At 49.9% G+C, this 15,695-nt stretch overlaps 2 protein-coding genes across 2 annotated transcripts; both read left to right on the forward strand.

Annotated features, from left to right (window-relative positions):
• Nucleotides 1-6,720: 6,720 nt before the first annotated feature.
• FTJAE_12419 (transcriptional regulator Medusa) lies at nucleotides 6,721-9,218 on the forward strand (the record flags this gene model as incomplete). The annotated part of the gene is made up of 3 exons (XM_037345462.1): nucleotides 6,721-6,765; nucleotides 6,950-7,136; nucleotides 7,276-9,218. 3 exons carry the CDS (start codon nucleotides 6,721-6,723, stop codon nucleotides 9,216-9,218), a joined length of 2,175 nt encoding a protein of 724 aa, XP_037200530.1.
• Nucleotides 9,219-12,626: 3,408 nt separating this feature from the next.
• Nucleotides 12,627-15,627, forward strand: FTJAE_12420 (minichromosome maintenance 6; the record flags this gene model as incomplete). Its single annotated transcript, XM_037345464.1, has 3 exons — nucleotides 12,627-12,907; nucleotides 12,975-15,447; nucleotides 15,508-15,627. 3 exons carry the CDS (start codon nucleotides 12,627-12,629, stop codon nucleotides 15,625-15,627), a joined length of 2,874 nt encoding a protein of 957 aa, XP_037200531.1.
• Between the last annotated feature and the right edge of the window lie 68 nt (nucleotides 15,628-15,695).

Here is a 15,695-nt window from a genome sequence, read left to right on the forward strand (position 1 = left end):
ACATCGCAGCTCTGGTTCCTAGGTAAGAGCGAGTTCCTCCCTTCTCTCGACTTCAAACGCTGAAGTAAACGTCCTCCTTCAACCTCACAAACGTTCTCAATATACCTAATTCAGGCCTCCAATTGAGGTGTCGTCGCAAACGCGTCCGCAAATGGACCTGATTTGCGACCTTCCATCCTGAGTGGAGTTTCTTCATCCCCAGGTATTTACTGTGCTTATCAGCAAACGCCGAGCTTCAATTCATGCCTCCCTCAATTAAAAGTTAAAGCTCTATGGGCTTCCGAACCAACATCGGCCTGCAAAGTTGTACAACACGAACAATGCCGTCCCATTGGTAGCTTGATCGACACACAAGCACGCACTTCTCTAAAGGCGCAGTCATGTACAACCACACCACGCTGTCCAGAACGAGGGAGGCCGCGCGATAGGTCAGGAAGAAGGGAAGAGACGACGTTAGGGAAAGTGCCAGATCTCTAATGTGCGATGTGCGATGCGTGTGCAACCTGACCTGCATGATCTCAGAGAACCACCAACCTCATCGGCACCAGCCCTCGCTCGCTTGTTTTCCGCCTGCAATGCACGCATACTGTTCAATTTTTTGATCTAGTTTTACATCAGCGGGCCAATGGATTCTTTTTCTGCCCTCCTTCCGAAGAACTTGGCGGTACGACATTGAGCTTACAGTGCAGAGATGCGGGCATTTGCTTTTTCCTACAAGCCAGGAGTATCAATGGCAAGGCATGAAGTTTCTGGAGAACTGATGGTGCACGTTTTGTTCCCCTGTATACCTGTCTCAGCTTTTACTACTCAAGCTTTGGCGTGGTTGTTGAGGATACCCTCGGCTTGAGCCGACCAGTTGCAACAAATACATTGTGCAATACCGCCCCCATGGCCCTGTCACTAGGATGACTTCCCGCAGACAGGACGAATTCAGATGCCCCTGACCAAGTGTACAACACGAGACCTTTGTTGTTTCTCTAAAGGCTTTGGATGAGCTCGAAGCATAGCCACATAAAGCCATGTATCGCTTGGCTGTTTCGAATTCCACCAAAGCTTCGGCTGATGCTTATTCACCTCTGGACGGCCATAGTTCACCAGATCATTGCACCAATCTCCAAGAACGAACAATATATCATCGACGAAGCAAAGAAGCATCCGAGCAATAAGCGTTACTCACTCATTGTTCTGCAGACTTGGCAATCCTTATCACGTGGCCTGAATGCGGCCCCATTCACCTCGAGCTCACTGAGACATGTCCCGGACCTGGAACAGCCTGTGCTGTAGCTGCCTAACCCTGGTCATCGGGATGGTTTCAACTGAGCACCATGGCAAAATCTCAACACATGGAGCTGATCCCGCCAATATGCTGTCTTATACCAGACAGAGATGGTGAACAACTGGACCAGGAAGCCTCATCTTGCATGCTGGGGTTAAAGGATGTGTGACTCAGAGCGCGGGTTGGGACAAGCAAATCTGTGAAACGTCGCTGAAGATGTCTTACAGGCCTCCGTGCAACAACTGAAGCGAAGTCATGAGCCATAACTCACTTTATCCTATAAGCTCGCTCGTCCGAGTCGCCTTGGTACATGAAAGGCACTCAACCACTGTGACGGAGTGGAATCCGGAGGAACAAGGCGGGGTAGAGAACGAGATATGTTTCGCCTCCACGAGTGTCGGGTTGAACGATTCCCTCACACTTTTGCTTCGAACAACCGCCTCACATCGTCAAAATCTAAGCTACAGCGCTGTCAACTTAGCTGTCAAGAAATTTTGGCCTTACGTCTGGACGTGCTATCCGAAGATGGTTCTGAAAAGCATAGTCACAGACGATAGCATCTGAAGTGATGTTGAAAGCTACCATTATAACATAACGATGCAATGCCAAGGCATGTTCTCAGTCAGGTACTGACCGATGAGATTCGGGTTCTTGGGCCCCAAAGGTGGGGTGGGGAGCGGGTGCGAGGATTTGACGCTAATCAAGTCCTAACTTCGTTACCTCAAGAGGGCTGTGGTTACGGAGTACAGTGAAGAGGGATGATTGGTCTCCCTGAACCAATATTTGAATTGGTTCGCGTCGTCCACCAAGAACTTTATGACTGCTGTAAGGCGGTTCCCTTGCGAGCGGCCCGCGCGCCATGTCTATCACTAGCATCCCAATAGTACAAGCTGCAGGATCTCACAACTCAGTAAGGCCAGTCTTGCTCGCTTGGTCAATCAGCAGGTCTGAGTAAAGCTAGGCGCTACAAGCAAGGGCGATCCCTACAGCTACTGTTGCACCCCTGAAGTGATAACCCCAGTTCCCTGTGCAGATCCCACACCCACACCTTTTCACAAGACGGTGTCAAGCGTCTCGAGCTCTGAACCTTGATGCTGTGAACTGTGGGAAAGGGCAAGCAGAAGAGCCAGTGCGATATTCCCTTGGCTTTTCCGTTGAATGTCTGAGAGCCTTTCAAGAGCCGAGGTGGCGTTCGTTCAAAGGCTTTTGTTCAACCTAGCCCTGGTAATGTCATGCTACATCAATAGCCCTCCGGTAGCTGGCAACTGGAGCAGAAACAATACACCCGCTAGATTTTGCCTGCTCCATCGCGAGACTGGCAATTAAAATTCGAGCAGCTCAGTTCTTTCATATTGAATCGTCGGGTTCTGGTTTACATGGCTCGCCTGTTCCCCTTCAGAGGTTCAGGCAATTGATCGGTCGTATGGCTCGCACAGGACACCCCTGCCTGTAGCGTTGCGCGCTTCTGACTGCGGGTAGCAGGCAATTACTTGCATCTGTGTGTAAATTGCCTTGATGGGGACACAAAACCAGTGGCTCTTGACGATGGCAAGTGACGAGGTTGTATAAGATAAGTGGCACTCCCCTTTGAGACTTCATGTGCATACTTGCCTTGTTCAAATAAACAAACAGTTCGACAAGTGGGATCCTATTATCCTACGAGTCCGATCAATCATCAGGTCATATTTCCGGCTCTAGTCTCCGCATCAAATTCAGCCGGGCAAGGATCCTATTACATTTGCCAGGGCATACCGAAATAAGGAAGTTAACTTGGAATGGGTATGGCCACCGATGGCATACGCTTGGCCACAGTTGTTGACATCTCTCTCAAATAAGGTCGAGTCAGCCATTGTATCTGTTGAAGAACAAGGGGCTATCACCTCCATCTGGAACCTCCACCTATACTCAAGAGGTATGGTTCAATACGATCTTTCTGGGCTTCTGATTTCACAACCCTAACCATCGCCATCCTCCTTGATTATTTTCTCATTGTTCTTCCCCGCTTTATAACTCGTATCAACGGCCCATGCCGCTCCTCAGCTTCGTCCAAGAGTCGACTCCAGTGGCGTTTGTGTGCCTCCAAAGTCTTTGGACTGTGAGAGACCGCGACGCCTATGTGAGAAACTTCAATGATCACTTCGACCCATGTATCCCTTTGGCTTTCCCATCCTTTTATCCCTTGCCCCACGCTTTTACTCCACCCGGGTCATAGAATTGCACAGTAATTGCTGGCCATTTGGCGTCAATTCATGAGGGTACCAATCTATGAAGAAATGGAAGACCTCCAATGAAACCAGGGGCTTTGACAGAATGTTCACATACGCACAAAAAGTACAAACGAGACTAATTGGAATGGTCGACAGATTTGACTCAGAAGAGTGCCGACAAGGCGATCACTGATCATCCTACGCCAGCGGACCAGGGTCATATTTTGATCAAGTTTAATCCTTGTTCAGCGACACGGACTCCCAGCACCCCCGGCGAGCAAGAATTAAGCCCGTCCCAGCTTCGCTGACGATTGCACGCCTAGTCTGCCTGGCGCATCCTCACCTTGGGGTATCGACTCTTCGAAGTGGTGGTCGATAAAGTTGATCGCTGACGCGAATACGGTCCATTGATTTATGGTGGTCTGTTAACTCAAAAGTTTTTGCTCTTTTCGCGACTGATCATCGGGACAATTGTTGGAGGCTAAGCTGAAGAGTGAGCTCCATCGCAATTTCGCTCCGCGGTGATCTGAAAGATTGAAATTTCAGCGGTCCGCTTCCGAAGATCTTTCTTTCAAGTTTGCTTTCTAAGGTGAGTTGTGTTTGGTTCTGATCTGTTTCCGTATCAACCCTGGTCTGCCGGCTGCAACATCATGTTCTCGCATGCTGTAAGAACTTTGGGGGTCTGTTCTATTGAGGAATATGACCCCCCAACGAGTAACTGGGAATTCACAAAGGAGAAAACAAATGGAGACGGGAAGACGGGAGCGGACCCAGTACGGTTAGGACCGCACCTTTCTGGGATTGGGACCCTCTTTCTCTCCCTTGAGTCTTCCCTCCCTTGAGGCCCATGGGTTCCACGTCTATTACTGGACAGCGCTCATCAGCCCTTATAAACGATCTTGGCTGGCCCCTTGATATCCAGCTGATGCCGCCTGCGCCGTGCACCATGCACTACCGACACCCTTGCACACCACTATCGATTCGCTCGTCCAAGCGTAACCAATCATCGCGACCCTTGCTAACGACACTCCCTAGGCTTCCCGATAGACTACCGCAGGCATTACGCACACATTCCATCGTTCAGGCACGTTACAAACCGTTCTTTTATTTAATTTTGATTCCCAAATTCTTGCCTTTTCTTTATTTTCGGTGCTTCAGCTGAGATGCACAATACCTAGAAAACATATTTCTTTTTGAGGCTAGTGTGTCTCGTCTCCTTGCGTCCATCTGCTGCTCCCTAAACTTTTTCTTGGGGTCTCGAGATCACAGAAAGTCCCAACGTCTCATCAAAGGGGGTGTATCCAGGTTGTTCGTCGTCAACGCTGCCACAGATTTGTGGTGTCCCCTTATTGCCGCCATGGCGTACCATGATAACATGGATCCTGGAGACCTCGGGATGCTTGTGGGTAGATGTTAAAACAGCAAAGGCCTTCTCGGGGTAGCACATGATGGATTGTATGTGAGCACCAGTCAAGTATCTCAAGTCATGCCTCCTGAGGACTGGCACACACAGAAGCAACTCAGATCGAGCTTCTCCACCATTTCCCGAACCCATGATACATCCCCTCCCCACCTGTTGACGCTGCCATCACCCTTGCAGGAGGCTTTGAGACACTTGAGGATCTGGCATAACGGCCAAGGTGGTAGATTGCTAGCCTCCGCAGATGCCACAACCACGGCGTTTCCTAGCAGCATCTCCTAGCTCCTTTACTGTAACCAACGCTGCCACTACTGCAGGCCTGTTCTCTATGCAAGCTCATGGTTGTTCCCTCGTCTCCAAAAGCTACCAGTACTTTCGAGATAGACGAGTGGGGGGCGGGATCGCCAGACAGGGTCCCGCAGACTCGACTTGACAATGTCCAAGGCCAAAAGCAACCAGGCGGCGCCTTTTGTTGCTCCCTCCATCCCTTACCCTTGCACTTCGTCTCCATTTCTCCTCTAGTCAAAATGTTCCCCATCTTCATTGGCTTCCGTCAGGAAGGGATGGAATAGATACATCACTCCATAAGCTCAAACTACTCGTTTTGTTTCGCCCTTTCTTCCTTGCCTCCCCGCCCTTCGGCCCAATATCTTTTCGAAAAACATCTGAATCATCACTATCTCCCCTTGATGCAGGGCAATATCTTGCTTGCACAAGTCCAATCTTCCCAAAAGAAATGCTCTCTCATGTTTCGTCTCCCTCATCTGCCTCCGACACCTGCACCAATACTGTTTGTCAAGGCTCTTCAGTTCCCAAATCTAAGTCAAGTCACTTACCCGCACTGAACCATCTACCCGTCTGTCTGTCTCTCTTCCACGCTCTAGCTTCAATCAACGCAAGTCAGATCTATAGGCTCGCGGGATCTGTCGTGAACACAGCTATGTTCTGAAGCTGAGCTGACCAACAACAGCCTCGTACGCCCTTGCAGCTGAACGACGTGTAATACAATCTTGGAGACATTCTTTTTGACCCTTGGTCTCAGTTTGTCCCTGTTGATCGCAATTGGAAACTTGTCTGCAAAGGTACGCAATATGTTAATGCTACGGAGTTGTGTTGCTCGAAGCACAACAACCAAGGCGGCGAGCCCACGCCATCATCCCTCCTAATGCACAGCAAAAGACCCAACCTGACAGAGTCTCCAGAAACATCCCCTTGACCGCCACCGTTAGGAAGCCATCCTGGCACTATCTGTTTATTTGTTTTCTTCTATAAGCTGTCAAGACCAATATCGCCACGCATACCTGAGCACCCTAGCTTGAACTTCCCGCGTCAAAGAGTTCACTACCCCAGGTTGTTTATCATTCTCCCTCTACTGAAGGTTCTGCTGCTACCGAGGGCAAGGAAACCTGTCCTCTTGGAATGCGAGTGTCTTTCGACTGGATTGGAATCAAAATTACCCCTCTCAGTTCCTCACAACTCTCCAGTAGGATCCCCGCCATTCACCTCAACTGTCTCAAAGCGCCACCTCCAGGACGCCAAAGCAATTCAAGGGAGAGCCTGACCGACAACACTAAGCATTCAACGGCATCATCACTGCATATTGCTGCATGCCCTGTGGTAGATCAAATCTCCGAGAGTCAAGACTCGTACATCGATCGTTGTCTTGGTCGACCCAAACCCACTGCATAAGACCTCGTCGAGACCTGGTTTAAACTACGACCGAGACTACTTCTATCCAAGACAACTGACCAACATTCTTTACTCGCCTCCCTGGACCAAGACCCATTTTCTATCTTTCTCCCTTCACGACAGCTTGAATGTCTACTGTCAAGTTCCAGTGTCCTCCCTACAAGCTTTTTGAGGTGAGTCGCAACCTAGACCTTGTTCCAACCCTCTCATGACAAACGGATCCCTTTTGTTCTCCGACGCTGCCCACGAGTCTGCAAAGCGTTTCTCTTTTGTCTCCTCTTATCGGCTTCTGCTGTCTGTCAACGTCCCACCTTCATAGTGTTTCGGGAGCTCAACACTGACTTCGACAATCCATAGCCTGACTACCATCCGCAAAAGCCTATCATCGTCGGAGTTGACGACAGGCTTGAATCGCCTGATACGATCGCGCTTCGTTACGAAGAAGCTGCTCGAGCAGAGACCGGGGGAGACCCACGAGGGGACTCCCCTCCTAGGCTCTTAGAAATGGCGACTTACACTAAGGCCCAGCTGCCTTCCATGCATGGTAAGTTAACATGCCCGAAGCTTGATAATACAGCCCATGAGAGGCTGGAGTCAATGAAGTGCTGTATTGGGGCCGTCCCAGGACTGGTGGAGATGTTTTGACAGCATGCCGAACTGAATCTTTGCTAACACAATATTAGCTGGTTACGACGTGGCCCGATACCAAGATGCAGGTTACGAACAGTACTCAACGCAGAGCTACCCGACTCAGCAGCAATCCGACAAATTTGCTCACTTGAACCAGCAATCTTTTGCATCCAACAGTGCTGCTGTGGCACAGTATATGCCTTCTGGCCCTACGGTTTTATCTTGCCAACCTGCAACGGGTGTTTTTGGCACCAAGGTTTACGTCAAACTCTCTTCCCAATACGATTTGTTCTCGTTATCGACACCAATTCCAACATGGTTCTTGGTGTTCGGGTCTGAGAAGTGCTCTGCCCAAGACGTCTCTCGAGATATACAAGAGGGGTCAGGGTTTATCTACACTTGCAGTGGAGATGCGCCTCAGTTTCTGGTCACAAACTGTGCAAACAGTAATGTGCCGTTGTCACTCGTGCTCGACGGTCCTTCTGGAGAAGAAATTTCTCGCATTCCCGTTGGTACTTTTCAGTATCTCGAAGGGTCCGGGGATGACATCACGAGGTCGACTAAGATACCTAAGCATGAGGACGCGGCACCTGCCACCACGATCGATCAGCCGAGTACCTCACCCAAAGGTGAGCCTCAGCTACCATCAGAGCCTGGTACAAATACCTACGAATATCCACCTCAGCAAGGACAATATGCCAATACATTCCCGCAAGCAAACAGCGACATGATTAGTACTTACAACAGGAGCACGAGCTTCACAGACTCTCACTACCATCGGCGTCCAACGACGGGATGGAGTCCTTATCCGAGCACGCTGGGCAGCACAGGGAGAGGCCCCGGTGGATTGGACACTTCCTTGGTTGGACGCCCGCCTTTGACACCCTTGGGAATGTCTTCTCCGTCTCACTCTAACGGTGCTCCTCAGCTTGTCCGAACCAGCACCATCACTGCCAATGCTGGAAACAACACAAGTTATCATCCTATCTCGCTTTATTCTGGCAAGGCTGTTTTGAAGATCTCAGGCAAGTTGGAATCGATGGCCGAGAACTGGACATCAGAGGAGTGGGCCAACCGTCGTCGGATTGTCCTCTTCCGCAAGACACAAAAGGGATCTACAGTTAACGCCACCTGCCAATCGGTAAGCGTCAATGAGCGACCAACCAACAGCATCTGCATATCATGCATCTGGTGGGCCGAAAAAGGCGAGTGTTATGTCACATCGGTCGACACTATTCACCTTCTCGAGCAGCTGGTCGCTGCGCCGAATCGTTTCAGCGTCGAGGAGAAGAACCGTATTCGCCGTAACTTGGAAGGCTTCCATCCGCAGACAGTGTCCAAGGCTAAGCCAGATAGCGAGGAGTTCTTCAAGATCATCATGGGCTTTCCCAACCCCAAGCCCCGCAACATTGAGAAGGACGTCAAGGTATTCCCATGGAAAATTCTTGAATCTGCCCTCAAAAAGATTATCGGCAAGTACAGCGTCAATCCCAGCACGCCGGTGCCTCCCCCAATGATGAGCCAGACCAACGGAGGGTATGCGCCTTTGCCCACGCCTCCTGGGCAAAGCATGGCCCCAGCTCATCCTGATGCTCATACGCAATACTCGCTCCCTCAGCATCACGACTCGATACCTTCCCCTCGATCACTATCAGGCTCTCAACCTAGTTGGACGCCGTACACTACAGCTCCGGGATACTCTACGGCTGCATCTCGAACGCTGAGCCCTGGTCTTCGTCATCACAGTCCGCAGCAGCCGCCTCTGCGTATCAACACAACACCCCTGCCAGCAGTTTCGACTTACGACAGCCGAAGCGGAGGATATGGAACAAGCGGTTTGCATACCCCGCTGAGCCATCACCCACCAACTGCAACTCCTCCTCGATGGGACCCCACGCCTGCAACATACCCAGAAGGCTATCCCAGCCTGACATCACAGACAGCTCAGCCAGTGTACGGTGCAGCGGGATATGCAGAACCTGCACCAAGAGCATGAAAGGGCTGTGGCGCTCAGTCGCCTAGGTCATCATCGGATGACTGTTGAAGGCCCTGCGGGCCTTCTACCTCGTGTTGATGGCCTGGTTGTGTCGGAAGGTTGTATCAAGCAGCCTCGTGAACAATGAAGGAGGGTCGTGGGGGATAGTCAGGTGTTGTGGCGCACGCCAATGGCAGAGTCCAACGAGACACCATCTTGTCTCGAAACAGCCCTCCCAGATCCATGTTCGCTCTGAGGTTCCCGTTGATGATGGCGCCATTGGACGTGCAGGTTGTGGCTGGGTTATGCTGTCTGCGGCAGGTCCTGTGCCTAAGCTTGACCTAGACCTCAGGTAAAGAGCAACCAACAAGACGATCCACGGCTCGGGCGCCAACCTCGGGGAATATCGCAACTCTTTGACCCCCATCCCCCTTCCTTTTACTTCTAGCGTGTGCCCGCAGGATGGTCATGCGGTCAAAGCACGGCACTCTACAGTACCATTCAACCACACCCTCTTGTTGGTCATGGATCAATGGAGCTAGAGGCCGGAGACCCAACCACGACTTGGCGGGTAGATCCGTTGAGCGCAAAGCAGGGATCAGCTGTTGGTTTCTGGCCGCCAAACCAATCACGCAGCGCCGCACCGCACCATCGACGCCATACGCCACCTTCACAATACAACATTACGCTAGCGCGACACTGCACTCAATGCCCAGGCTTGCGCAAGACGTTTCTAGGCGTCATATTCTTTCTTATTATTTCATCTTGATGCTGCTTGAGCCTTTTTGTCAATCTCGAGTCATGCTTTCTCGGCCTGATAGGCACACTATGGCATTTCTTTATCTTTCATACCTTTATCGAGGTAGTGACCTCATTTACTAACAGGGGGGGTCATGTATGGTCGCATAGACTTGTCGCCTACTCCAAGCTTATCTTTTTCTTGTTTTTTTCTCTTTCTTTTTCTGTTGGACTGCGTTTGCTCTCAGGTATCTACACCATAGAGGATCTCATTGGATTATCTTTGACGGGATTGGATGGACACAGGATAGACGGGATAACGTGACTGGGATCATGGACACGAATGGAATGTTGAATGGAGGTACTATGATGGAATGTCAAGAGGAGATTTACATGGGCTGTTATTATTTATGTCGATTTACCCTAGTTGCAGGGAAATATGGTTTGGACGGACTTTGATCAATAGGCATTATACCCTTGTGTGCATTCCTATGGCCCTTGTTCTATATGGCTATCTCAATCTTCCCTCGTCGGCATCAGCATGGTATCGGTTATGTAGAATGGCGTTTTGCACTGGCTGGGCAAAGGAATGGACATGATTCTGTGGGCAAATTACCATTAGATAGTGGATAATCATAATCTTAGATGAGTTTACACGGTAGTATGGAAGCTGGCGTGATTCGATTCCAGGGATATTGAAGGCATGGGAACGTAACATCTGCACGACATTCCCACGCGGAGGTTGCCAGGCCATCATGGGGTATTATTGGGATGCAAAGAATGTTGGGCCTGGGCCTATACGAGGCCAGGAAATGAATGAATCGTTGCTCTGGGAGACTCGACTATTCTCGACCGTTGACTAGGCAAAAGGTGGTGGAGTAAACTTGTCGAATGGCATGTGTTAAAATTGCGCGTGGACGTTTCAACTGGGGTGTACGAGTGAGTAAGGTACTATACTATACCTTGGTGAGTGCCAGTCGGGCGTGTCACAAGGTCCCTGCATAAGAGTTGCATTCGGAGCTTGGGGGTATGGTTACTTAATGATAAGCAGTGACCAGTCGATCACTTGGATATGTGTGTCATTTCCGGATGGTCGGTCTGCTATCAGATTGCTACCGTAGTATTTTTATGACGGTGTATTGCATACTGAGGTGCATCTCTTCAGGTCTAGCGTATTGTGAAACTCTTAACGGCCGGACGGGACGGAACACATGATTTAGGTTTCGCCTGGTTTGAACGTTGAATCAGGAACTTTTGGTTAAACGGTCAACTTAACTTTGACGACTTGGTTCCTTGATTGGAGTTTGGATTACAAATGAGAATTAGAGTGAAACTTGGGTTGCATTTCCTACACCATCCATTGTGGTCATTTGCCTATCACAAGCAGCTGAAAGGATAAGTCCATTTATATCGGTATGGAACAAATGATCTAGTACCCGAAGGCCTACCCAGGTGAACGATATAAATGCTGGTATATGCGCTTTGGCATATGATCCGTTGATCATGATTCATGACTCAGTCGTATAGGCATGCATGGTAGACAAGTCAGAAGACCATTTTGGAGCACAGGCAAGGAAGCACTCATAGCCCGGTATAGATTTACCGTCACGAAACATGTTTTGCAGTGTATAGTTTACCTCTTAGTCTAACTTGAGTTGTAGAATACATACATCATGGTGTTAGGGAAACATAGTCTTCGAGATATAGGTGCATCAAACGCTTGCATCTGGTCTAGACCACGCAAATCGGAAGAGGAGCACTCCCATCTCTTCCAGCTTCCCACCTTATGTTTTCTGCCAGACAAGATACTTACGAGAGCCTTCATGTGACTTGTAGAGTAGCTTTCTGAGTCCCTTGTGCTAGAGTTGTGCGACCACCAACAGCACGAGAGACTTTTGAGTCTCTCGACAACTCCAGGGAATGGGCAAGCCGGGAAAGTTCACTTAAATGCATAACCGCAACTACTTCTATATTAAAACAATTATAATATGTAATAGCCTCGTTTCTTATCTATTTTCATCATGCCAAGCAAGAGAAGAAGACAAGTAATTTTCAACAGGATCACACTACTAACATAGAAATGTCTTGAATTTCATTTCCTTACGCTATGCCCTACCGATTCCATAGTACAGTTTCATAGCAAGACATGACGTTACATACTAGATGGTATTAGTATTACTGATGTAACAGGCTCAAGTCATTGTCAAGATCAAATCTTTTCATATGCTTGATATTTCTCATCATGAATGGCTGCTTCGACTATTGATTGGCCACGATGTTAGCATGAATTTCGGTGAATTTGGTATTTTTTGCTATCATGTAGACTCTAAGCACAAAAATCAAGTTTCAGAGATACATTATTTCCTCATTATCATCTCTACCTATCATCGAGATAATTAATGATGCTACATAGATAGTGCGAGCCAATTGGTCAACTCTAGATGCAATCAATTAAAGTCGCGTCACGTAATTAGCCCCTCTACGCGTTCTGGACGCGTCGCCCTGTAAGAAGCTCAAGCGCCAGGGATAACCCCACACAGGCTCCATGCCTTTGCCCTGGCAACTAAAATCTCCCCTCGACATTCAACAATCAATTCATCCACCAAGAGTCGGTCAACCAAACCATTGCGTGCATCGTCACTTGTCAACTGTCAACCCGGTACAGACGATCACTATAATTCAAGCGCCGCAATGGCTACTCCCTCGAGCGATGCCGGCTTCATGATGTCGGACGCCCCCTCGCGGGCTGCTCCGACCCCTAGACGCAATATGGGCTTCCCCTCGTCCTCCTCAGCACGTCCACGAGGACCTCCTTCAGAGAATATGGGTGCCCCAAGCGATGATGAGGGTGATGGATTTGCGGATGACCAGGTTCCACGAAGCTCAAGGATCCCGAATTCTACTGAGATCAGTCGTGTTGAGGACAGAATTGGCCTGCTGGTTCAGGAACATTTTGAGTCCTTTATCGAAAAGTGAGTGCATCTACGTAGACTCATTATAGACATGAACCGTTTTCTAACCATTCTGTGTGAAAAATAGCTTCGCCGAGGATCCTATCAGTGCCCCGACACCAAGTGCGCCTACACCCAGCGCTGTCACTACAGACAAGTACTATGTCGCCCAGATCAAAGGCATGCGCACATACTCGCTTTCGACATTCTACGTTGACTATAGACATTTGGCTGCATGGGAGAATGGCAGTTTGGCAGATGGTATTATGCGCCAATACTACCGATTCCTCCCCTTTCTCACCGCTGCTTTACACAACATGATTGCAAAGTACGAGCCAATGTACTTCCGCGAACATCGCCAGCCCACAGCCTCGAGCAATCTCACGACTTCTGCGGCCAGTCATCTCGGCTCTGCCAGCCAGTCCGAGTCGTCACACCGCAAGAACGAGCACCAACAAACCGACAAGCTCTTCTCTATCGCATTCTACAACTTGCCTCTAGTTTCCAGAGTCCGTGCCCTCCGAGCCGCCAACATTGGTCAGCTTCTTTCTATCTCTGGAACAGTCACGCGAACATCCGAAGTCCGTCCCGAGTTGTCTGTCGCTACTTTCACCTGCGAGGCTTGTCGCACTGTTGTGCCAAATGTTGAGCAGACCTTTCGATACACGGAACCTACGCAATGCCCCAACTCGACATGCCAGAACCGTGTGGCCTGGCAACTCGACATTCGCCGCAGTACCTTTGTCGATTGGCAGAAAGTTCGAATTCAGGAGAACAGTTCCGAGATTCCTACAGGCAGCATGCCTCGAACTATGGACGTTATTCTGCGTGGTGAGATTGTTGATCGCGCCAAGGCTGGAGAGAAGTGCATCTTCACTGGTGCCCTGATCGTCGTTCCTGATGTCAGTCAACTAGGCCTTCCAGGACTGCGACCGACTGCTATCCGTGACGACCGCAATGCGCCTAGAGGAGCCGATGCCGGTGGAAGTGGAATCAGCGGCCTCAAGGCTCTGGGTGTACGAGACTTGACATATCGTCTTGCTTTCCTTGCCTGCATGGTGAACCCAGACACTTCGACATCTGGCCAGTCGGCTGCCAGTGGTGCTGCCGATGTTGTCAATGCTTTGACACAGAACACAGCCAACGAGGGAGAGCAGTCAGTGGAAGATGCCCAAGCTGCTGTTCTAGCATCCATGAACCCCTCTGAAATTGAGGACCTGCGAGCAATGGTCCACGGTGACCATATCTATTCCCGTCTTGTGCAATCTATTGCTCCCATGGTCTACGGCCACGAGGTCGTCAAGAAGGGTCTGCTGCTCCAGCTCATGTCTGGTGTCCCCAAGAGCACAGCTGAGGGTATGCAACTTCGAGGTGATATCAACATTTGCATCGTCGGTGATCCTTCCACTTCCAAGTCTCAGTTCTTGAAATACGTGTGCTCTTTCGCGCCTCGTGCTGTTTACACCAGTGGCAAGGCGTCATCTGCCGCCGGTCTTACTGCTGCAGTGGTCAAGGATGAAGAGACAGGTGAATTTACCATCGAGGCTGGTGCGCTCATGCTGGCAGATAATGGCGTCTGTGCTATTGATGAGTTCGACAAGATGGATATCGCAGATCAAGTCGCCATTCACGAAGCTATGGAACAGCAGACCATCTCGATCGCAAAGGCCGGTATTCAAGCTACGCTGAATGCCCGAACCAGTATTCTTGCAGCTGCTAACCCTGTCGGTGGTCGTTACAACCGCAAGACGACCCTCCGCGCTAACATCAACATGTCGGCACCTATCATGTCTCGTTTCGATCTCTTCTTTGTTGTCCTCGACGAGTGTAACGAACAAGTCGACCGCCACTTGGCAGAGCACATTGTTGGCATCCACCAATTGCGTGACGAGGCTGTTGAGCCCGAGTTCAGCACAGAGCAACTTCAGCGATACATCCGTTTTGCAAAGACTTTCCGACCTGAATTCACCGAAGAGGCCAAGGATGTCCTCGTGGAGAAGTACAAGGAACTTCGCGCCGACGATGCCCAAGGAGGCGTGGGCAAGAACTCATACCGAATTACAGTCCGTCAGCTCGAGAGTATGATTCGTCTCTCCGAGGCTATTGCAAAGGTCAACTGTGTGGAAGAGATCAGCACTGAGATGGTTGTCGAGGCTTACAACCTCCTGCGACAGAGTATCATCTCTGTCGAGCACGATGACGTTGAGGTGTACGACGAGGAACCCGAAGAAGATAGCGAGACACTTCTCCGTGCCGCTGATGCTGCCTCCGGCCGTGGTCAAGCACACGACGCAGTCATGGAGGAAGATGACACACAGCCTGGCCGTAGCAGTGCTGCCCCTGAAAGAAGGAAACAAACAATCACCTACGACAATTACATCAAGATGGTCAACTTGTTTGTTCAGCGTATCACCGATGCTGAGGTCGGCAACAACGAAGGTGTTAATGGCGAGGAATTGGTCAACTGGTATCTGGAGCAGAAGGAGGATGAGCTTCAAGGCGAGGAAGATTATCACAGAGAAAAAGCTCTCGCCAACATGGTGCTCAAAAAGATGGTCAAGGTAAGCAACATATATACATACATCCTCCTTTCCAAGCCTTATACTAACTCAAATTTGCAGGAAAACATCCTCATGGCTCTCCGCGGCGAAGGCCTCACAGATGGTGAAGCAAGCTCTTCAACAGATCCCTCCCAAATCATGTATATAGTGCACCCCAACTGTGCGGTCGAGGAGGTCTAATTATCTGTCTGAAAACATACGAGAAAGTATGAATGGAGGGAGGCTGATATGCACGTCATGACTTAACG

The sequence above is a fragment of the Fusarium tjaetaba genome (assembly GCF_013396195.1).
Source record: "Fusarium tjaetaba strain NRRL 66243 chromosome Unknown NRRL66243_c0000334, whole genome shotgun sequence".
NCBI lineage: Eukaryota > Fungi > Ascomycota > Sordariomycetes > Hypocreales > Nectriaceae > Fusarium > Fusarium tjaetaba.